The 23,940-nt window shown below is 42.2% G+C and overlaps 2 protein-coding genes across 2 annotated transcripts in view; both read right to left on the minus strand.

The window, feature by feature from the left end:
- Window positions 1-23,940, minus strand: part of LOC110532929 (fucolectin-like) — a 235,673-nt gene that overhangs the window by 121,548 nt on the left and 90,185 nt on the right. The gene's annotated exons all lie outside the window — the stretch shown is intronic.
- The window catches only part of ndrg2 (NDRG family member 2), a 37,286-nt gene continuing 25,916 nt past the window's right edge, over window positions 12,571-23,940 (minus strand). The window contains exons 5-16 of the mRNA XM_036989203.2: window positions 23,652-23,772; window positions 23,488-23,550; window positions 23,175-23,235; window positions 20,908-20,994; window positions 19,760-19,816; window positions 18,150-18,253; window positions 17,667-17,705; window positions 17,475-17,526; window positions 17,321-17,368; window positions 16,698-16,733; window positions 16,531-16,582; window positions 12,571-15,911 (exon numbers count right to left, since the gene is read on the minus strand). Of these exons, the coding sequence (XP_036845098.1) occupies window positions 15,748-15,911; window positions 16,531-16,582; window positions 16,698-16,733; window positions 17,321-17,368; window positions 17,475-17,526; window positions 17,667-17,705; window positions 18,150-18,253; window positions 19,760-19,816; window positions 20,908-20,994; window positions 23,175-23,235; window positions 23,488-23,550; window positions 23,652-23,772 (884 nt within the window). The 3' untranslated portion in view covers window positions 12,571-15,747. The remainder of the gene's footprint in view (window positions 15,912-16,530; window positions 16,583-16,697; window positions 16,734-17,320; window positions 17,369-17,474; window positions 17,527-17,666; window positions 17,706-18,149; window positions 18,254-19,759; window positions 19,817-20,907; window positions 20,995-23,174; window positions 23,236-23,487; window positions 23,551-23,651; window positions 23,773-23,940) is intronic.

Below are 23,940 nucleotides of genomic sequence, written 5' to 3' on the forward strand. Positions count from 1 at the left end.
GGGGGGATGTGTCAATGTAAATAGTCCGGTAGCAATTTTATGAATTGTTCAGCAGTCTGCCTTCCTGAAGACAAACAATGTATACCAAATGCTTCAGTCTGGTTTTAGACCCCATCATAGCACTGAGACTGCACTTGTGAAGGTGGTAAATTACCTTTTAATGGCATCAGACCGAGGCTCTGCATCTGTCCTCGTGCTCCTAGACCTTAGTGCTGCTTTTGATACCATCAATCACCATATTCTTTTGGAGAGATAGGAAACCCAAATTGGTCTACACGGACAAGTTCTGGCCTGGTTTAGATCTTATCTGTCGGAAAGATATCAGTTTGTCTCTGTGAATGGTTTGTCCTCTGACAAATCAACTGTACATTTCGGTGTTCCTCAAGGTTCCGTTTTAGGACCACTATTGTTTTCACTATATAATTTACCTCTTGGGGATGTCATTCGAAAACATAATGTTAACTTTCACTGCTATACGGATGACACATAACTGTACATTTCAATGAAACATGGTGAAGCCCCAAAATTGCCCTCGCTAGAAGCATGTGTTTCAGACATAAGGAAGTGGATGGCTGCAAACGTTCTACTCTTAAACTCGGACAAAACAGAGATGCTTGTTCTAGGTCCCAAGAAACAAAGAGATCTTCTATTGAATCTGACAATTAATCTTAATGGTTGTACAGTCGTCTCAAATAAAACTGTGAAGGACCTCGGCGTTACTCTGGACCCTGCTGATTTCAAGGTTTTACTGCTAACCTACAAAGCATTACATGGGCTTGCTCCTACCTATCTCTCTGATTTGGTCCTGCTGTAAATACCTACACGGACACTACGGTCACAAGACGCAGGCCTCCTAATTGTCCCTAGAATTTCTAAGCAAACAGCTGGAGGCAGGGCTTTCTCCTATAGAGCTCCATTTTTATGGAATGGTCTGCCTACCCATGTGAGAGACGCAAACTCGATCTCAACCTTTAAGTCTTTACTGAAGACTCATCTCTTCAGTGGGTCATATGATTGAGTGTAGTCTGGCCCAGGAGTGTGAAGGTGAACGGAAAGGCTCTGGAGCAACGAACCGCCCTTGCTGTCTCTGCCTGGCCGGTTCCCCTCTTTCCACTGGGATTCTCTGCCTCTAACCCTATTACAGGGGCTGAGTCACTGGCTTACTAGGGCTCTTTCATACAGTCCCTAGGAGGGGGGCATCACTTGAGTGGGTTGAGTCACTGATGTGATCTTCCTGTCTGGGTTGGCAACCCCCCCCCCCCCCCCCCCCTTGGGTTGTGCCGTGGCGGAGAACTTTGTGAGCTATACTCGGCCTTGTCTCAGGATGGTAAGTTGGTGGTTGAAGATATCCCTCTAGTGGTGTGGGGGCTGTGCTTTGGCAAAGTGGGTGGGGATATACAGTGCCTTGCGAAAGTATTCGGCCCGCTTGAACTTTGCGACCTTTTGCCACATTTCAGGCTTCAAACATAAAGATATAAAACTGTATTTTTTTGACCTGACCTTTTTATCCTGTGTTGTATTCTCCACTTCCTTATCACCTGCTCCAAAAGGACCGTAGGGCCCACATCCAGACCCCTGTAAGACCACACACACAAAATATGTGATTATTGTACAAGTCACTCTCCAGCCAACGCCTTACATTACAATATACACTGAGGTTACAAAACATTAAGGATGACTGCTCTTTCCATTACATAGACAGACTGACCAGGTGAATCCAGGTGAAAGCTATAATATTTTATAGATGTCACATGTTAAATCCACTTCAATCCGTGTAGATGAAGGGGAGGAGACAGGTTGAATAAGGATTTTTAAGATTTGAGACATTAATTATGTCTGTGTGCCATTCAGAGGGTGAATATGCATGACAAAATATTTAAGTGTCTTTGAATGGGGTATGGTAGGAGGTGCCAGGCGCACTGGTTTGTGTCAAGAACTGCAGCGCTGCTGGGTTTTTCACAAAGGAAAGTGTCCTGTGCGTATCAATAATGATCCACCCAAAGGACATCCAGCCAACTTGACACAACTGTGGGAAGCATTGGCGTCAACATGGGCCAGCATCCCTGTGGAATGCTTGTAGAGTCCATATCCCAAAGAATTGAGGCTGTTCTGAGGGCAAAGTGGGGGGCGGTGTGCAACTCAATAGTAGGAAGGTTTTCCAAAAGGTTAATATGCTCAGTGTACTTTGAAGTAAAACTAACACCAAGTCACACAAAACACACATGGAAAAAAAGAAACACAAAATGTATTTGTCTTGATAAATGCTTTTTAATGAATTGGTGGAAATACAGCAAATGATAGAATAACAGAAGGGATGCTCAAAAACAAAGATATACATCATTCAGAATGTAGTTTCCACTCTGTTTGTTCATACAGTGGGTGCCTGAAATGACTTTCAGTACAGCTGGTGAACACACAATGCTACAGGACACACCTTCTATACACAATAATTCAGATAAGTTCATTCTTTCCCATACAGTAGAGTTCAGTTTCTCTCAGACAAACCTCAACCGTCATCACCTCTGGATATTCTACTACCATCAGACCTGCATTTATTCAGCTGAGAAAGTTTAGACAGGAGTTTATCATTGGTGTTGTTGCGGTGAATGTATGTATAGTGTGTTCTTTTGAGACTTTTACTATTTGAAATCAAGTCAGTTTTAGGGATCTATATGGACAGTATTTATATGCATTTTCATATTCAAAATATGAACAAATATACACAGGCAGTTAGAAAAGCTAAGGCAAGCTTTTTCAAACAGAAATGTGCATCCTGTAGTACTAACTCAAAAAGTTCTGGGACACTGTAAAGTCCATGGAGAATAAGAACACCTCCTCCCAGCTGCCCACTGCTCTGAGGCTAGGAAACACAGTCACCACCGATAAATCTACTATAATTGAGAATTTCAATAAGCATTTCTCTACAGCTGGCCATGCTTTCCACATGGCTACCCCTACCCCGATCAACTGCCCGGCAACCTCCACAGCAACCCGCCAAAGCCCCCACCATTTCTCCTTCACCCAAATCCAGATAGCTGATGTTCTGAAAGAGCTGCAAAATCTGGACCCCTACAAATTAGCTCAAGGTTCTAAACGACATCATAACCGCCATCGATAAGAGACATTACTGTGCAGCCGTATTCATCGACCTGGCCAAGGCCTTCGACTCTGTCAATCACAGCATTCTTATTGGCAGACTCGACAGCCTTGGTTTCTCAAATGATTGCCTCGCCTGGTTTACCAACTACTTCTCTGATAGAGTTCAGTGTCTCAAATCGGAGGACCTGTTATCCGGACCTCTGACAGTCTTTATGGGTGTGCCACAGGGTTCAATTCTCGGGCCGACTCTCTTTTCTGTATACATAAATGATGTTGCTCTTGCTGCTGGTGATTCTCTGATCCACCTCTACGCAGACGACACCATTCTGTATACTTCTGGCCCCTCTTTGGACACTGTGTTAACTAACCTCCAGATGAGCTTCAATGCCATACAACTCTCTTTCCGTGGCCTCCAACTGCTCTTAAACGCAAGCAAAACTAAATGCATGCTATTCAATCGATCACTGCCCGCACCTGCTTGCCTGTCCAGCATCACTACTCTGGACGGCTCTGACTTAGAATACGTGGACAACTACAAATACCTGGGTGTCTGGTTGGACTGTAAACTCTCCTTCCAGACTCACATTAAGCATCTCCAATCCAAAATTAAATCTAGAATCGGCTTCCTATATCGCAACAAAGCATCCTTCACTCATGCTGCCAAACATACCCTCGTAAAACTGACCATCCTACCGATCCTCGACTTCGGTGATGTCATCTATAAAATAGCCTCTAACACTCTACTCAACAAACTGGATGCAGTCTATCACAGTGCCATCTGTTTTGTCACCAAAGCCCCATACACTACCCACCATTGCGACCTGTACGCTCTCGTTGGTTGGCCCTCGCTTCATACTCGTCGCTAAACCCACTGGTTACAGGTTATCTACAAGTCTCTTCTCGGTAAAGCCCCGCCTTATCTCAGCTCACTGGTCACCATAGCAGCACCCACTCGTAGCACGCGCTCCAGCAGGTATATCTCACTGGTCACCCCCAAAGCCAATTCCTCCTTTGGTCGTCTTTCCTTCCAGGTCTCTGCTGCCCATGACTGGAACGAATTGCAAAAATCTCTGAAGCTGGAGACTCACATTTCCCTCACTAGCTTTAAGCACCAGCTGTCAGAGCAGCTCACAGATCACTGCACCTGTACATAGCCCATCTGTAAACAGCCCATCTGTAAACAGCCCATCTATCTACCTACCTCATCCCCATACTGGTATTTATTTATTTAGCTCCTTTGCACCCCAATATCTCTACTTGCACATTCATCTTCTGCCGATCTACCATTCCAGTGTTTAATGGCTATATTGTAATTACTTCGCCACCCTGGCCTATTTATTTCCTTAACTTACCTCATTTGCACTCACTGTATGTAGACTTTTTGTTTTCTTTTGTTCTACTGTATGTTTTGTTTATTCCATGTGTATCTCTGTGTTGTTGTATGTGTCGAATTGCTACGCTTTATCTTGGCCAGGTCGCAGTTGTAAATGAGAACTTGTTTTCAACTAGCCTACCTGGTTAAATAAAGGTGAAATAAAAATATAAAAAAATATCCTCTGTGTGTGTGTGTGTGTATGTGTGTATATGTATGTACGTGTGTGTGTGTGTGTGTGTGTGTGTGTGTATGTGTGTGCCAATGTCCTAAAGTTTGTGCCAGGCCACACTCTACCCAGTTTTCTTTACATTATTACATAACTCAAATCTAGATCACTTGACTTTAGAACAATGACAGGATAATAAAAACATACCATCAGGTTAATTACAAGGAAGCAAGAAATACAAGAATACTTTGTTCCCTACTCTTTGGTGCTGCCCCTCTGTGGTGTCAAGTGGTACTACAGTATTGTTGGTAGAGTGGTGGGAGGGGAGAGTCACTCTTAGATGAGTTGACTGTGCTAGTTCGGTACCTTTAGTGAGCCAAAATCTAAGAAATGTATTAAGCAGACTGTAACATATAATTACAATATAATTACAATACTCACAGTAAACATGTATGTGCCTAAACATGTATTTGACTGTACTTTTGAAAACAAGTACTGATTCTATGACATTTCACCCTGATCAAGTTACTTTCACTTCCAGGACCACAGGCAAAGTGCGGACCTAAAAGTTCATATTTAGCTGCTTAATCCTCAGATAAAGGGGTCATTGATATCTAACTGTAATCAATAGACATTAGAACACACACCTTCACAATGTCTCGCTGTATGATTAAAAGCTTTATCACTGAGCAATAGCATCTGTTTCCTCTCTCTCCAGAACACAACTAAGTGCTGCAGCTTCATTCTGGTGAACCGTCTTACAGGAACACAACTTAGCAAAGTCAGATATGGCAACTGGTGCAAGGAAAGGGAGCATGGAGACCCCCCCCCCCCCCTCCCTTAGTAAGTAATATTTATTTACTTAATAAAACATTTGACTATGAAAAAAAGAAACTATTTTTCTCTTTAAATACATGATAAAGAGTAATTCTGTATAATGTGTAGGCAGAAGCCTAGTTAAATAAAAATATTTTTCAACACTACCTGAAATGTTAAAAGTTGATTAAAATTAAAGATATGGTGCATGTTAATGTAGGCTTCAAGTTCAGGAAATCAAACTTATTGTTTGTGGGTTTATGTTTTTCCTCTGGATGATGCTGTCTGACTACATCTTCTGTTTTTCACTATCTGACGATCAACGAAAACTCAATGACAGCATAACATCATTCAAGAAACTCAACAACAAAATATTTACAAAAAAGAGCAGATGAGTTTAAAACGACAGCCGATGATGTTGAACATTTTCAGGAGAATGCTTCTACAGTGAGGAAGGCTGGGATTGGAATTGGGGTAAGTGGCTTAGTGGCAGTATGTCTAGCCCACTTTACTGGAGCTGTGGCCCTGCTTGTTGGAGCTGTGTTGGTTGCAGCTGGTGGAGATCATTTCCGTTCTTAGTCAACATTGACGATGTTAAGAAAGTTGTATAAGAATTCCAAGATAATATTCAACAAATTGTTGAATGCCTGAAACAAATCAAAATAAATATTAAAGCATTAGAGGAAATGTCCTCCAGTACATCCATGACGGGAGCTGGAGGTCTGAGTGGGGCAGAAAAAGTCATTGGGATGCTTGAGAGAGTGGCTGAACTGAGTGACATAATTGGGCGTCGAGAAGAAGAATTGAATGTGGTGTTAGTTACTCTCCAACATATTCTTGATATGCTCTTGGCCATCTTCAGGATACGTAAGGATGATGCCCTTGAAAGAGAGTTTGTTTAGAAGATCAGAACATCAGCTGAGATGTGTCAGAAGAGTATAAATTACTTTAAAGAAATGACAGGAGAATTTGACAAGTTGTCAGATTGTTTTCAGTTTCTAGAAGCTTCTAAGCAATCAGGTCATGATAGATGTGAGAATATAAAGAGACCAGGGACTCAATGGGACTGAAATCAGATCTGGCATTTCTAACACACCAGACCATTCTCCTTGGGGCCCACACACCGGGCCATTTTAATTTTTTTATCTTGAGGCCCCCATTATTTGCCTAATAATGGTCATTCTGCATTAAAAAAAGGAGGAATTATGGCTGGTCCGTTTCTTCTTGATTGAACAAACTGCTCTCATGTGTCAATGCTGTGGTGCCTAACATCTGTATGATGCACAGGTGATTGAACACCTACTTTAACTGAAATATGTGTAACATTTGTGTCTGAGTGTGAATATATAGGCTACGTTTAGTTTCTGCTGGAGAGGTGTGTTTCTCCTTCGATGCCAAATGTTGATCACAGTGTAGTTCACAATATACTATGGTTTATTCCAATAGCAGAGAGAGAGATAGTGTGAGAGAGAGACAGAGAAGGAATTTATAAGTGAGTTCTTAAAACAAATGCACTCAAACTGTCAACAACCACTCACCAGTGAGAGTAGGTTGAGATTCTTGGAGACTGGAGGAGTTGAGTATTGCCTGTAAAGTTGACATCTCATCTCTGCTCCATCATTATAGTACTAGTCAAAGCTGTTTTCTTTGAGACGTTGGGTAGTTGATAAAGTGGTACTCCTACCAGTAGATGTAGTCTTGATCGTAGTATAAACTGACCATGTAAATAAATAACCCGTTTTGAATGTTGTTAGAGGAATAGTGTTTGTTGTTGCCATAGTGACAGCTGTGGTTGTTACACTAGATTCAGTCTTTGCTCTTGTTGTAGCTGTTGATATGGGTGTCACAACATGGGAAGTTGTAACTCTTGAGTTGGCCGTTGCATTTACGTATGCAGCTGTATCCTCTGTGGTGGTTGTCTCATCAGACGTGGTTGAAAATGGAGAGATGGTGTTTGTACTTGTTGCTGTAGTTACAGATATTAATGTAGTAACTGTTTCTATAGATATAGACATGCTGTTGTTGTAGTGGTGGTAAACGGTGTGGTTGTTGAGTTTTGTGTAGAAGTAATTTCATACCCATGGTTGTAATCTCTCTTGTAATTGAAGTGGAGGTTGTAGTAGGAGAGATGGAGGTTGTAGTAGGAGAGGTGAAGATGTAGTAGGAGAGATGGATGTTGTAGTAGGAGAGATGGAGGTTGTAGTAGGAGAGGTGAAGATGTAGTAGGAGAGATGGATGTTGTAGTAGGAGAGATGGAGGTTGTAGTAGGAGAGGTGAAGATGTAGTAGGAGAGATGGAGGTTGTAGTAGGAGAGATGGAGGTTGTAGTAGAAGAGGTGAAGATGTAGTAGGAAAGATGGAGGTTGTAGTAGGAGAGATGGAGGTTGTAGTAGAAGAGGTGAAGATGTAGTAGGAAAGATGGAGGTTGTAGTAGGAGAGATGGAGGTTGTAGTAGGTGAGATGGAGATTCTGGTAGAAGAGATGGAGGTTGTAGTAGGAGAGATGGAGGTTGTAGTAGTGGCTGTTGTAGTGGTGGTTTTCTTTTTACAGGTGTACGCTCACCGGCAGAGTAGAACAAATATGAATACAACAAACGCTCCATCTTGAAAAGTGACCAAAAATACAATAAGTATTTCTATAGTGCCTATAACAATGTTATGAATGTCTTATGAACATACCTGAATAAATTATTGTATGTATTCTTGGTCTCTAAAGGTTTCATGTATTGTTAGGGTTGTAATTCCAAGAATAAGCAGGAATAAGCAGGAAATGTAGAATCTTCCAACCAGGAGTTCTGGAATATCTGGGAATTTGGGGAAAGTTACCCGGTTTTAAAACATTTCTACAGATATGTATTGTTAATTATAGGTCTATATATTCTGCATTGTCAAGTGCCTGGAAATTAAATGATACTATTTACCGTTATTAACAAGGCAAGTCAGTTAAGAACAAATTCTTATTTTCAATGACGGCCTAGGAACTGCATTGTCAGGGGCAGAACAACAGATTAGTACCTTGTCAGCTCAGAGATTCGATCTTGCAACCTTCCGGTTACTAGTCCAACACTTTAACCACTAGGCTACCAACCATACTTTTTGCACTTTGTAAATTGTTTACTTTGTGCTGTTGAGTAGTGTGTTGTTTCAACTCATCTCTGCTCTCCTGCGCCTGACTTTATACACCAGCTACATCCACCAACCTGACAGTGGAGGTGTATGCCTTATGATTAACGACTCGTGGTGTGATCATAACAACATACAGGAACTCAAGTCTTTTTGTTCACCTAACCTAGAATTCCTTACAATCAAATGCCGACCGCATTATCTACCAAAAAAAGTATCTTCGATTATAATCACAGCCGTGTATATCCCTAGCCAGACGGCATCCCTAGCTGCGTCCTCAGAGCATGCGCAGACCAGCTGGCTGATGTGTTTACGGACATATTCAATCAATCCCTATGCCAGTCTGCTGTGCCCACATGCTTCAAGAGGGAAACCATTGTTCCTGTCCCCAAGAAAGCTAAAGTAACTGAGCTAAACGACTATCGCCACGTAGCACTCACTTCTGGAATCATTAAGTGCTTTGAGAGACCAGTCATGGATCATATCACCTCCACCCTACCTGACACCCTAGACCCACTCCAATATGCTTACAGCCCCAACAGGTCCACAGACGACACAATCGCAATCACATTGCACACTGCCCTATCCCATCTGGACAAGAGGAATACTTATGTATGAATGCTGTTCATTGACGACAGCTCAGCATTTAACACCATATACCCTCCAAACTCGTCATTAAGCTCGAGATCCTGGGACTCGACCCCACCCTGTGAAACTGGGTCCTCAACTTTCTGACGAGTCGCCCCCAGGTGGTGAGGGTAGGAAAGTACATCTGGGGCCCCACAAGGGTGCGTGCTCAGCCCCCTCCTGTACTCCCTGTTCACCCATGACTGCGTAGCCATGCACGCTTACAACTCAATTATCAAGTTTGAAGACGACACTACAGTGGTAGGCTTGATTAGCAACAACGACGAGACGGCCTACGGGGATGAGGTGAGGGCCCTCGGAGTGTGGTGTCAGGAAAATAACCTCACACTGCACATCAACAAAACAAAGGAGATGATCGTAGACTTCAGGAAACAGCAGATGGAGCACCCCCCCTATCCACATCGACGGGACAGTAGTGGAGAAGGTGGAAAGTTTTAAGTTCCTCGGCGTACACATCACAGACAAACTGAAATGGTCCACCCACAGCGTGGTGAAGAAGGCGCAACCTCAGGAGGCTGAAGAAATTTGACTTGTCACCGAAAATACTCCCAAACCTTTACAGATGCACAATTGATAGCATCCTGTTGGGCTGTATTACTGCCTGGTACAGCAACTGCTCCGCCCACAACCGTAAGGCTCTCCAGAGGGTAGTGTGGTCTGCCCTCCAGGACATCTACATTACCCGATGTCACAGGAAGACCAAAAAGATCATCAAGGACAACATCCACCCGAGCCACTGCCTGTTCACCCCGTTATCATCCAGAAGGTGACGTCAGTACAGGTGCATCAAAGCTGGGACCGAGAGACAGAAGCTGTTTTTCAATCTCAAGGCCATCCGACTGTTAAACAGCCATCACTAACATTGAGTGGCTGCTGCCAACAAACTGACTCAAATCTCTAGCCATTTTAATAATTGGATGTAATAAATGTATCACTAGTCACTTTAAACGATGCCACTTTATATAATGATTACATACCCTACATTACTCATCTCATACGTATATACTGTACTCTATATCATCTACTGCATATTGCCTATGCCAATAGCCATCACTCATCCACATATGCATATGCACATATTCTTATTCATCCCTTTACACTTGTGTGTGAATGTATAAGATTGTTGTTGTTAAATTGTTAGATTACTTGTTAGATATTCCTGCGCTGTCGGAACTAGAAGCACATGCATTTCGCTACGTGTATGTGACCAATAAAATGTGATTTGATTTGACTGGTGCTTTTTTGGCCCAGGGAGCCATACAAGCTAGAACCGCCACTGAACATTGGCACAATCTAAAATCCAATGATGGTCCGAAAACACATTACCGAGACTTTCCCTTGGTCGTATTCTCGCGGGGCAGAAATCTCAGAGACCAATTGGTACACTCTGATTTACCACCCCAAGATATTCCTGAACAACGTCTATTTGCGCCCCTACTGGATGGAAATTACAAGTGTAATGGCTGTGCTCAATGCAATGGCACTTATAAATGTAGATCCTTCAAACACCCACAAACAGGGAAATCGATCCCAATCAAAGGTGTTAGTGGAGCACGTAATAAGGCAGTTATTTATCTTATAACTTGTCCTTGTGGTATAAATGATGTGGGTAAAACAAAGCGTGAATTAAAAGTACGTATCTCAGAGCATCGTAGCACCATTAGGTGTAAAAACTTGACTTACCCAGTTGCGGCCCACTTTTTGGAAGCAAACCACTCGATTTCGTCTCTGCGTTATATTGGCATCGAACAGGTCACCCTCCCTAGGAGAGGGGGTGACCTTGATAATTATTGTTAAAACGAGAGGCTGCCTGGATCTTTAATTTAAAGACCCTTGTTCCCTTCGGTCTCAACGTAGACTTTGATCTGAAGCCATTCTTGTGATTATTGTGACTTTGCCATTGTAATTGTTTGTAAGCTTGTGTAGTCTAAAATGAACCTATGATCGTATGCTATCCATTTGTTTTTATATGCTGTTCTTTGTATGCCATTTTAATATTTGAGAATTAACCAATGATATTAGGCCATACTTGGCCATGATTACAGACACCTGTGTGTATAAACGAGTCATCCCGCAGTGTTTGTGATTAGACCCTGATGAAGACAGCACGTCTGTCGAAACATAAACTCCCCCCATTCCGTACAAATGTGCGTAACCGCGACATTCAAACGAGGCTACAAAGAAAACAAATGGGACTGTAGTGACTTCAAAATCGGAGGGTGTGAACTTCTATTCAAGAGTTGATCGGCATGGTAATGGCTCTATAGTATTGGAGAAAAGTTGAAAAAAACGAACCCTCCGTTACATCGTGGCGTGTCGTAACGTACAGCACCACGCATAAAGCAACTATTTCTGCCTTTACAATCTCTCTCCACCAGGTGTAGCACTTATCTCATTTAAAAACAAGAAATGGACAGCGGCGGGGTAAGGGGGGATACCTAGTCATTTTTTGCGTCATCATTGCATGCGATCATCTTTATCAAAGCCGCTGTTTACTTCTAAGATCACTTAGCACCGCCCTAAAAACCCGATTCAAATTCGACACAAACCTTCAAATAGGTATGTAACGACACATTATATAAACTCTTTATAGTGTTTTATTTACATTTTAGAGGCGATAAGTTGGACAGATCGAGTGAAAAAAAAAAAAAAAATCCCACACAACATCACTATCACGCATTAGTTTCGCTTCCCCACCCGCCATTTTTAAAAAGACCCAACAGGGCTCATTGCCTGCTTGAATTATGCAGAAACGGGCAGCGTTTAGGTCATGTAATAGATTCTGTTGGAAAGGGGAGAAACTGCTTTACACTGGTATTGACATTACATTTGATCTGGAAGTATTACGTTTTTGGGGCGCTAAAATAAGGGCAATTGTACGGACCAAGGCGATGTACGAGTTTACGTTACATTTTTGCATCTGAGTTCCTAGAGTGTGCGGCTCTCCTTTATTTTCATGTTTTCTACTCCGCTAGCCACCACCTCGCCTAAATAGGTGTGTGTTTCTTTTTCTTCTAGAACCGCCACTGATAACCGGTTTTACAGAGAGAGGAGTTGGGTTTCTCTTGCTTGCCAGGAAGTACTACTGTTCTCTGTAGGTAATTGCAGCGTGTAGTGAGTGGGTTGTGTCGGTTAGCAACGAGGTGAACCACGGCAACATAACAAGGATATGGATAAGTACAGCAGAAGACGCCTGATTGGTTGAAGCCGTTCTCAAACAAAAACATAGCTTAGACATTCATATACACGTTTGTACAAGCAATTCCCAATCTCCTCTCTGTAAACTCACTCCAATGTCATTTTGAATATCACAAATTGGACTAATAAAGAAAAGAACAGTCAAGATTTCTTCTTGTCTTTTATTACTACTCATTAATGTTTTAGGTTGTTTATTTTATTACACAGACAAATTAGCCACACAAGTAAATTTGATTGTGTTCTGTTTGTTTTAAAATCATTTATATTATTCTCCCATTTGTTTAGTGCTGTTGCTAAAAAAAGTTACACAAGAACGAACACGCTTGTCTAACTTGTGAGCACACTGAGGCGGTAAACTAACACTTCACTTAATAAAACTAAATGGTCAACAACAAAATAGGAAAATAAAAGAGTATGATTGAAGGAAAAAATGAGGGTAAAAATTAAAAGAAGAAATGGACAAGCGTACATTCACACAGCCCAGCCCACTCAACTCAAACAGTAAGCCCCCCCCTTTCCCTTTATTGGTAAACTATTAGGCTCCACCCATTTCCCCTTTGTTAGTCGAGGCTCCCATTCCAGATTGGTTGATTCTCAATGCAAGACTAGGAGGAGCCTAAATATCATTAAAATAATGTTCCAATTATTATCTAGGAACATCATCATCATCATCACCATCATCAAAATACCCTTAACCGACCTATCCTCAGTATCTCCATCAACAACCATCCAACCAGACTACTATAAAAAGAGAGGAAGGGGCGGAACTCTGAAGAGAACCGGAAAGAAACGAGCAAACAGGTTTCTCAAATTGAAAGTAATACTTTTAAAACGTTATATAAGCCATATTAATGATTGCACGGAACTACGGAAATCAAACACACACATTGCACGCACACACACACATTCACACACTCGAAAACATACACACAGCTCTCCAAGTGTTTTCTGTAATTGGGTCAAATAACAGTGTGTTCAGTCCATTGGTTAGGATCAGGGCAGTGTTAAGCTTCACATGGATGTACCTTTAGTCTATGACCTTTTACTATATGCAGATCACATTGACAATTTAACATTCAGTTTTCACTGAAAGTGTATTACAATCCTATAAAACAATCCTATAAAACTGTTTTTAGCTTTGACTTTACTGTTCTGAGATCCATACAGAGAAGGGTTCCTATAGTATGACTTGATGAGTGTGGACAGTCATCTTCTAGGTCTAGGGTTAGGGTGTAGCGTAAGGGTTAGGGTGTAGGGTTAGGGAGTTGGCAGTGTAGGGGCTGGTTCATTGTTGATTTATAAGGTCCAATGGGAGGGGATGGGTTCTATCCTTTCCTCATCTTGTCTCTTAAATTGTGCTTAGAAGGTATGAGAGCTTTCAAATGCACACACACTTGCACGGCACATAAACACAGTCACAAACGCGCACAAACACCCTGGAACACACAAAGAACCACACAATAATGCCTTATTTCACACTCCCTACTCTATACGGATACCTCTATACTCTAGTCCAGTACTGTCCACTCCACATACCTCCTGACTTCAGAGAGACATGCTATTGGTTCTCTCAGCTGACAGTCAAGCAGACAGACATGGTATTGGTTCGCTGCTCTGTCAGTCAAAGTCATAGACTTGGTATTGGTGCTCTGAGCTGTCAGTCATGATCGGTGAGTGCATCACTATAGGGCAATGCAATGCCTACATCTAGCTATCACACAACATGTACAGTGTGCTTGTTCAACAAGGAATTTGCTATTTTATCTCTTTGATGAAGACTAAAGTATGTTAGTAGTGAGGTATATGCAGGCTGGAATAGGGGGAAGTTGTCCCACAGATGATGATCTTGGGTCAGTTCAGCATTTTCTTCACTAATGGTTAAGGTTAGGATTGGTGGAGGGGAAGCGTATCCTAGATCTGTAGCTAGAGGGAAACTTCACTCCATAGCATGCAGGTACATGCATGTATGTCGTCATAAAGACTATTGGACAAACACAGTGACCCCTGCTGGTCGAGTCTGGGACTGCCAGCAGCATTGGAAGCACTTGTTACTGATTTACTAGTGTAGGACTTAACTCACTAATAATGTCACTCTTCTTCATCCATCCTCATCATCGTCATCTGCTAATCTTTGCCCAAAAGCTTAATAACAAACACACATGTGCACACACACACACACACACACACCAACAAACCCATATTTGCATACAAAAGAAAAGGAAACATTCCGTCTATATTCACATTGGCTGAAATCAGATCAGGCATGCAGATGCTCCACACAGTCAAACAACCACACCCCCCTTACCCGCCCACCCCAATCCCCTCATGGGAACAAAAATGTGTCACTTGAACAGGGCTAATGGAAGACATGATCTACCCGGCAACAGAGAGGCGGAAGTAGACTTTCATTGGCTGTTGCTATGGTTAAGGTTCACATGGCCAATGAGAAGCCTCACCCCTTCACTGAGGCAGGTTACAAAAAGCAACAATACAAAAAAACATTAAAAATTGATTAATTAAAGGAGTTGACACAAACACATTTTCATTATAAGTATTTCTGCTAAAGTCTTTTCTTCTATTTCATAATATTTCAAACTTTAAAATTAAAGAGAATAATTGTTATAACGTTACTATTACATCATTGTCAGTATAATTATTAATAGCATTAATATCATAGTCATATTTCTCATTATCATAATTATTACTATTAGTTAACACTACGGTGAGGTCACTACAGACCCTTCCCACTCCATAGGTTAAAGGGCTCTATAGGCTAACAGACTTTCCGATAGAGGGAGGGAGAGAGGACTGGCCGACACCCCTAAAATGCCCTTTCCTTGCTACCCTTTTTCTATATTCCCTTGTTCCTAAATTCTCCCTTTCTTCCTTTCCCTATTTTCATTTATCCATTCCCTCTATCCTTCGCTGTCTAGGTGAAAATCTCTCTCTCTCTCTCTTTCTCTCTAAAGAGATGAATAGGTGAGGTTGAGATGAATTGTGAGAGGACAGTTTTAGAATGAGATGAATTGTGGGAGGACAGTTTTAGAATGAGATGAATTGTGGGAGGACAGTGTTTTATTAACGGTCTTACATTTTCCCTCTGTCCGTCTACTTTTACTATATCTACTTTTGCATATCTCTCCCTCTGTCTCTCTGTCTCTTTCTGTTAGCTGGTCTGGGGGAATGACAGGTTTAAGAGATGTGGGAGTGGGTTAGTGACAAATGCTATCGTCCCACTCTCACCCACCACCCATGCATCTAGCTCTCCATCCCTCTAGCTCTCCATCCATCTCTCTCTCTCCCCCCCTCTCTCTCTCTCTCTCTTCAGCAGGACACCTCCATGGTATGGGAGGGGCTGGGGGGCATCTGCCCGCCCTGAGAGCTCTGAGACAGGGTACGAGAACGCTGACGCTCCCCGTCCATGGAGTAGGAGGAAGACAGTGAGGCGGTGCGCGAACGAGACAGACGCGTCATAATGGACGATGCCACTGTGGGAGAGGGAGGGGGTAAAAGAGAGAGGGAGGGGTAAGAGAGAGAGGGAGGGGGTAAAAGAGAGAGGGAGGGGGAAAAATAGAGAGGGAGGGGGTAAAAGAGAGAGGGAGGGGGTAAAAGAGAGGGAGGGGGTAAAAGAGAGAGGGAGGGGGTAAAAGAGAGAGGGAGGGGGTAAGAGAGGGAGGGAGGGAGGGGTAAAAGAGGGAGGGGTAAAAGAGAGAGGGAGGTGGTAAGAGAGGGAGGGGGTAAAAGAGAGAGGGAGAGGGTAAAAGAGAGAGGGAGAGGGTAAAAGAGAGAGGGAGAGGGTAAAAGAGAGAGGGAGAAGGTAAAAGAGAGAGGGAGGGGGTAAAAGAGAGAGGGAGGGGGTAAAAGAGAGAGGGATGGGGTAAAAGAGAGAGGGATGGGGTAAAAGAGAGAGGGAGGGGTAAAAGAAAGAGGGAGAGGGTAAAAGAAAGAGGGAGAGGGTAAAAGAGAGGGAGAGAGGGCAAAAGAGAGAGGGGACACAGAGAGGAGGGGAGAGAGGGAGAGGATTATTAGATTGATATAGAGAGACAGTAGCACTATAGGTCACAGCAGTTCCTCATTGCCACAGATTAGAAACGGAGGAGAACTTACTGTAGCCCATCCCCTGGATGAAGTACTTGAACGCCTCAGTCAGTTTGCTGGGCTGTAAGCAGACAATAAGAAGATACATTATATTGTACTTAATGTATATGTAATGTTTAGATAAATATTGTGTGGTGTATCTGAATCGTAACACAGTTAAGTGTGAAATGTGTTACCTGGGTGAGTTGGGGAAGACCACCAGCATCGGCCATCTGAGGAAGAGGAGGATGACAGAAAGGTTGGGATGTATTGCATTGACAGAGAGGTCTGATACCGATGCCAGAGCTATGTGGCAGCAACTAAAGCCCCGTTTATACCTGGTTCGAACTTGTATCCGTTGTCCTAATGTTGTCCTCATTCTGATTGTGCCCAAATTTTCAGACAGGTGTAGACGATTAAAGACACATTGTGATCACATCTTCCTGACCACCTCCGGGGGAGTCAGGCATGCATTGTGTCTGGATATCTTACAAGTGTAGACGGATATGGACAGTGAAACTATTTCAATCATAATTATCCTGCCTTCTAAAATCATTGACTGGTGGCCCTGTTGACTTATGGCATCAATATGTGTCTTAATATCAATATTATTTTGACAGAATAGCTGTAAAAAAAAATATATGAAAATAGGGAGGGACCAGGAAATCTGGTGGCAATGTAGACAGTGGCCGGATATGAGACACATTTTAATACCATACTTCTGAAAACGTGGGCACAATCAGAACAAACGATGCATGTCAGCAGCAAGTATAAACAAGACTATTATGCCAGACCAAAGGGATGAGTAGAGCTTGAGTACCTTGAGGAATGAGGTTGTTGTTGGGTCCAGTTTGCTGTTGCACTCCACCTGGTGGACAAGAACAGAAAAACATGTTTATTAAATCACACCACGACATTCACATTACCTGTATTCGATGGTTACATTGTAGGTCTAACGTATGTAGAAGACTTACAGCAGCCTCCTCATGAGGTGCCTGATCCCCAACCACCAGCATCACGGGACACCTGAGAAAGAGAGAGAGAGAGAGAGAGAGAGAGAGAGAGAGAGCAAGACAGAGGGAGAAAGAGAGAAAAAGAGAGAGATAGAGTGAGAGACATATTCCACACTGTTGTCACAGCTGATTTAAGGGGTAAAAAATACTTACTTGAAGTTGCTGTTACGGTCAATGATCAGATCCCTGCGGCTGTAAGAGAGGAAAGGAGGAAGGGGAGGTTACTCTAGTGTAGGTTTGTGTGTGTATTCTTGTGGGGACTTCTGGTAAATAAAACAACATTTGACCAACTGGGGACATTTAGTTGGTCCCCACATGGTCAAATGCTATTTCTAGGGGGTTTAGGGTTAGAATTAGGTTTAGAAGCCAGGGTAGGTTTTCTTTATGGGGGGGGGGGGGGGGGGGCGTGGGTTATTAAAAAAAAAAAAAACTTTATTTAGTTATGTCAGTTATGAACAAATTCTTATTTTCAATGATGGCCCAGATTTGTACCTTGGGGATTCGAACTCGCGACCTTTCGGTTACTAGTCCAACGCTCTAACCACTAGGCTACGCTGCCGCGCCCACATGTTAAGGTTAGTGAAAGAGCACAGGTAGGGAAAAAAGGATTTTGAATGGGACTGTTTATGTGTGTACCTGTTGTAGCTTCTCCAGAACAGCTCAATGTTGATGAGGTTGGGGGCTTTAGAGATGCGATCTCTGTGTGACCTCACCAGGTCTGCATTTGCTGACATCTCCTCCTATAAACCAAGACAGAAATTACACAACAGTATTGTCCTTACTAAACTCAGCAAAAAAAGAAACGTCCTCTCACTGTCAACTGTGTTTATTTTCAACAAAATGAACGTGTAAATATTTGAATGAACATAATAAGATTCAAAAACTGAGACATAAACTGAACAAGTTCTACAGACATGTGACTAACAGAAACAGAATAATTTGTCCCTGAACAAAGGGGGGGGGGGGGGTAAAAATCAAAAGTAACAGTCAGTATCTGGTGTGGTCACCAGCTGCATTAAGTACTGCTGTGCATCTCCTCCTCATGGACTGCACCAGATTTTCCAGTTCTTGCTGTGAGATGTTACCCCACTCTTCCACCAAGGCACCTGCAAGTTCCCGGACATTTCAGCCCTCACCCTCCGATCCAACAGGTCCCAGACGTGCTCCATGGGATTGAGATCCCGGCTCTTCGCTGGCCATGGCAGAACACTGACATTCCTGTCTTGAAGGAAATCACACACAAAATGAGCAGTATGGCTGGTGGCATTGTCATGCTGGAGGGTCATGTCAGGATGAGCCTGCAGGAAGAGTACCACATGAGGGAGGAGGATGTCTTCCCTGTAACGCACAGCGTTGAGATTGCCTGAAATGACAACAAACTCAGTCCGTTGACGATAAATACGAATCCAACCATCATACCTGTTGAGACAAAACCGCGACTTGTCAGTGAAGATAACTTTTTGCCAGTCCTGTCTGGTCCAGCGATGGTGGGTTTGTGCCCATAGGCGATGTTGTTGCCGGTGATGTCTGGTGAGGACCTGCCTTACAACAGGCCTACAAGCCCTCAGTCCAGCCTCTCTCAGCCTATTGTGGACAGTCTGAGCACTGATGGAGGGATTGTGCGTTCCTGGTGTAACTCGGGCAGTTGTTGTTGCCATCATGTACCTGTCCTGCAGATATGATGTTCAGATGTACCGATCCTGTGCAGGTGTTATTACACGTGGTCTGCCACTGCGAGGACAATCAGCTGTCTGTCCAGTCTCCCTGTAGTGCTGTCTTAGGCATCTCACAGTACGGACAGTGCCATTTATTGCCCTGGCCACATCTGCAGTCCTCATGCCTCCTTGCAGCATACCCAAGGCACGTTCACGCATATGAGCAGGGACCCTGGGCATCTTTCTTTTGGTGTTTTTCAGAGTCAGTAGAAAGGCCTCTTTAGTGTTCTAAGTTTCCATAACTGTGACCTTAATTGCCTACCGTCTGTAAGCTGTTAGTGTCTTAACGACCATTCCACAGGTGCATGTTCATTAATTGTTTATGGTTCATTGAACAAGCATAGGAAACAGTGTTTAAACCCTTTACAATGAAGATCTGTGAAGTTATTTGGATTTTTAAAAAATGGACGTTTATTTTTTTGCTGAGTTTATGTCCTTACTATGTCAAATATTGTGTGTTTTATAGGATAAAGATAGATAGTTCAATAGTAAAAAAAAACACAGTATGTTTTTACACACACACACACACACCTGGCTGAAGAGATGACTCAGGATCTGCTCTGTGATGGAGGAGGTCAGGGTAGTGATCTAGAGACAGACAGACAAGAGGAGACAGAAAGAGAGAGATATAAGACAAAGTAATAACAGCTTAGTCAATATCATACAGCACTGTACAACCACCATGAATACAATTCCGCTAGCTGTTATCCTCCTCTAAACGCTAATTTATCAAATTGTCATTTCACAATAACAATATTCATCAAAATACTCCATTGTCCTAGAACATAATGGCTGTTTATGAGAGCAATTTTTACATTTCTGGTGATAATTGAGTTTCTATTTTAATTTTAAAATGAACACAACAAGAACACAGAAGAGAACTTATCAAATTGAATAAGATCTTGGACTAATATTTAATCTAATAGTCAAATTGATGGAAATGCTGCTAGTATTCATGAACATATAAACATTCATGAACACACCCCCTGTTCCCATATCCTGCAGTCATGAAGAAACCAACTGTTAGTGTTCAGAGATAAACCACGCATGGCGTGGAAGTTGGTATGGAGTCTTCAGAGGGGTAAGGATAATTAGGAGTCTGAATCTAGGGGATTTGGTGGTCAATAAAATGACTGAGAAAAATAGCAGACGATTTTGCCACTCCTTTTTGCCATATCTTCAATTTAAGCCTACTAGAAAGTGTGTGCCCTCAGGCCTGGAGGGAAGCTAAAATGATTCCTACCTATGGGAGGCGTGCAGTACTAAATAGAGCCATGACTACATGAAACTCTATTCCACATCAGGTAACTGATGCAAGCAGTAAAATGAGATTTAAAACACAGATAAAAATACACCTTATGGAACAGCGGGGACTGTGAAGCAACACAAACGTAGACACAGACACATGATAACATACGCACTATACACATACATGGATTTTGTGTTGTAGATATGTGGTGAGTAGTGGCCTGAAGGCACACACTTAATGTGCTGTGAATTAAATGTAATGTCTTTAAAATGGTAAATACTGCCTTTATTTTGCTGGACCCCAGGAAGTGTAGTTGCAAATGGGATCCATAATAAATACAAAAGAACCTTCTGGGCTTCTGAGTAATGATAATATTTAATACAAAAGACTTTAAAATATATATTTTTAAACATATTAAATGGACAGTAACCTTCTGGGCCGCCCAGTCCATCCACCCTCTGGTCTCAGGATCCATGTTGATGAGAACCAGACCTTCAACTGAGTCTGGATGGGTCATCTGAGAAGGAGAGAGAGAGAGAGTGAGAGAGAGCGAGAGCGAGAGAGACAGAGACAGAGACAGAGACAGAGACAGACAGAGACAGAATAAAAGAGAGAGAGAATAAAAGAGAGAGAATAAAAGAGAGAGAGAATGAAAGCGAGAGAGAGAGACCGAGACAGAGAATAAAAGAGAGAGAGAATGAAAGCGAGAGAGAACCAAAGCGAGAGTAAAACATTTGTCAGTATTAACAGTGTCTTTGGAAAGTATTCAGACCCTTTGACATCTCCAGTTTGTTACACTACAGCCTTATTCTTAAATGGATTAAATCTTCTTCTCTTTTTTTTTAGCAATCTCCACATAATACCCCATAATGACAAAGCGAAAACAGGTTTTTAGATACACAGAAATACCTTATTTACGAAAGTATTCAGACCATTTGCTATGAGACCCAAAATTGAGATCAGGTGCAGCATTGAAGGTCCCCAAGAACACAGTGGCCTCAATCATTCTTAAATGAAAGAAGTTCGGAACCACCAAGGCTGTCCTTTTAAATAAGAATTTGTTCTTAACTGACTTGTCTAGTTATATAAAAAAATATAATAATAAAAATGAATAGAGCTGGCCGCCCGACCAAACTGAGCAATCGGGGGAGAAGGGCCTTGGTCACGGAGCTGACCAAGAACCCGATGGTCACGCTGACAGAGCTCTAGAGTTCCTCTGTGGAGATGGGAGAACAACCATCTCTGCAGCACTCCACCAATCAGGCTTTTCTGGTAGAGTGGCCAGACGGAAGCCATTCCTCAGTAAAAGGCACATAACAACTCGCTTGGAGTTTGCCAGAAGGCAGCTAAAAGGGGGGGGGGGGGGGCCTCATTATTGCAATAATTAATCGATATTAAATAAAGATGATTGAAGAAATGACCAAGTCTTTCTCAGTACTGAATTTCCACGACAAAAGCTAACAGCAAGCACTGGGTGTGTTTAGACTGCTGAATTGTATGAATTGACAAAAAGAAGCAAGCACTGGGATACACTGAGGAGATAACCATATAGCAAGATTTTGCTAATGCAGGCTCAACCTATGGGTTTACAAACTTGTGTAAATCATATTTGATTCACACAAGCAGTGGGTGAGCTTCAGATCTCACATGTTTTATTCTGAATGTTGCTGTCATCCTCATCTGATAGAAGGTGACCTGCTAAAGATAGCATAGTTTTAAACTGATCTTTGAATGTGATTTTGTCAGGTTTGAAATACATTTTGTTGACAGCACTGTCTCTCGAGACAGAACAGTGATTTAGTCATATACCATTTCATCCATGTTTAAAGATGCAGTCATGTCTCTACTTCCTGATTGGGTCTAAACACACTTTAAGATGTTTATTTTGCAGACCCTCTGCTCTAATAGAAATCAATTAGAAATTACAATTGCTCTTATGACCTGTCGTTGGAGAACATGGACATAATATAGCAACCAAACACAATAAATTATTATTATTTTTTAAATATTGTTTGATCCTAATTCTCACTACACATAGACATAGGATCTACATGCCTAGACTCATGCCTCGTAATGCTTGTTAATGGTTTGTAACTTGAGCTTTATACCTTGTATGTGAATCCATTCATTTTACAAAGTTATTCAAATAATACTTGATTTGATATTCACTTCTCATTACCATTCCTTGATCTTAGCCAGCTAAACCCATAAGAGCTGATTGCACCTGGTTCAACTTTAGGCTCTGGCCTATTGTGATTCATCTTATGGAGACAGATAATTCATTTCATGGGCTAATAGCTTAGTCTTTACTGCAGATCACATTTGAGGGTTTACTACTAGAATGTTAAATGGAGTCAGATATACTTTCTAATAGACTTTGTCCATTAATTGCTTAGTCTTATTATGGGTCTAATATGGGGTATATATAATATGGTTATATGATAAACATTACCCCACTACACTAACCCATGTTATTTCAATGCACAGACTAGTACCAAGAGACTACATAACATAACTAACAGCATGGTATACTTAAGCAATATTACTAGGTAATACCTGTGGTATACGGTCTGATATACCACGCCTTTCAGCCAATCAGCATTCAGTGCTGGAACTACCGTGTTTATAATGTGATTTATGGCAGGGCAGCTGTATGAACTGATACAGGGGGAAGAAACATGATAAGAACACACTCACTGTGAACCTGGAGAGAATGTAAGAACCAGATCCCACTCCAATTCCGATGACAGTACGGAAACTAGAACAGGGAGTACAGACTTAGTGATAGAGTTTCTGATAGTGACAACATGGATATACATGTCTGGACTGTAATATACATCTGTATTTCAGTACAGAGTACCGGCTTAATGACAGAGTTTCTGTTAGTGACCACGTCTCTTGTGAATGCCAGTAGACGTTTGAGAATACTAAGTAATATTTTTTTTTTGTGGTGGACAAGACAGTAAACAAGCAACTATTATGTAATGAAGATTAAATAAGTCTGACTCACTTGAAATATGTCAGGACAGCAGGGATCATCTCTGCAATTTGCTCCATGGACGGATATTGGTATCTAAAACACATGAGCGAGAACATGTTTATATGAACAATTAAACACACATGCGCACACGCACGCACACACACGCACGCAAGCACGCACACACACACACACACCCCATAGGATAGGCGGTAGCCCCCTCCTCTTGGCCTGGAGCATCGATGTGGACCAGGGTAAAGTTCTTCACTATCTCTTGCATCTCCTCAAACTTAAACAGAGGAGAGAAGCAGCTTTTACCTGGGAGAGAGAGAGAGAGTGAGAGAGAGAGAGAGAGAGAGAAAGAGATGGGGAGAAAGAGAATGGGAACAAGAGAGAAAGAAATAGTGAAAGTCAGAACTTGAAAAGCATAAATTATTCACCATAAAAAATAAAAAACTGAAGGGCAGTCGCAGAACTGAAGAGAAA

The sequence above is a fragment of the Oncorhynchus mykiss genome, chromosome 9, assembly GCF_057628025.1.
Source record: "Oncorhynchus mykiss isolate SJ-2025 chromosome 9, ASM5762802v1, whole genome shotgun sequence".
Taxonomy (NCBI): Eukaryota; Metazoa; Chordata; class Actinopteri; order Salmoniformes; family Salmonidae; genus Oncorhynchus; species Oncorhynchus mykiss.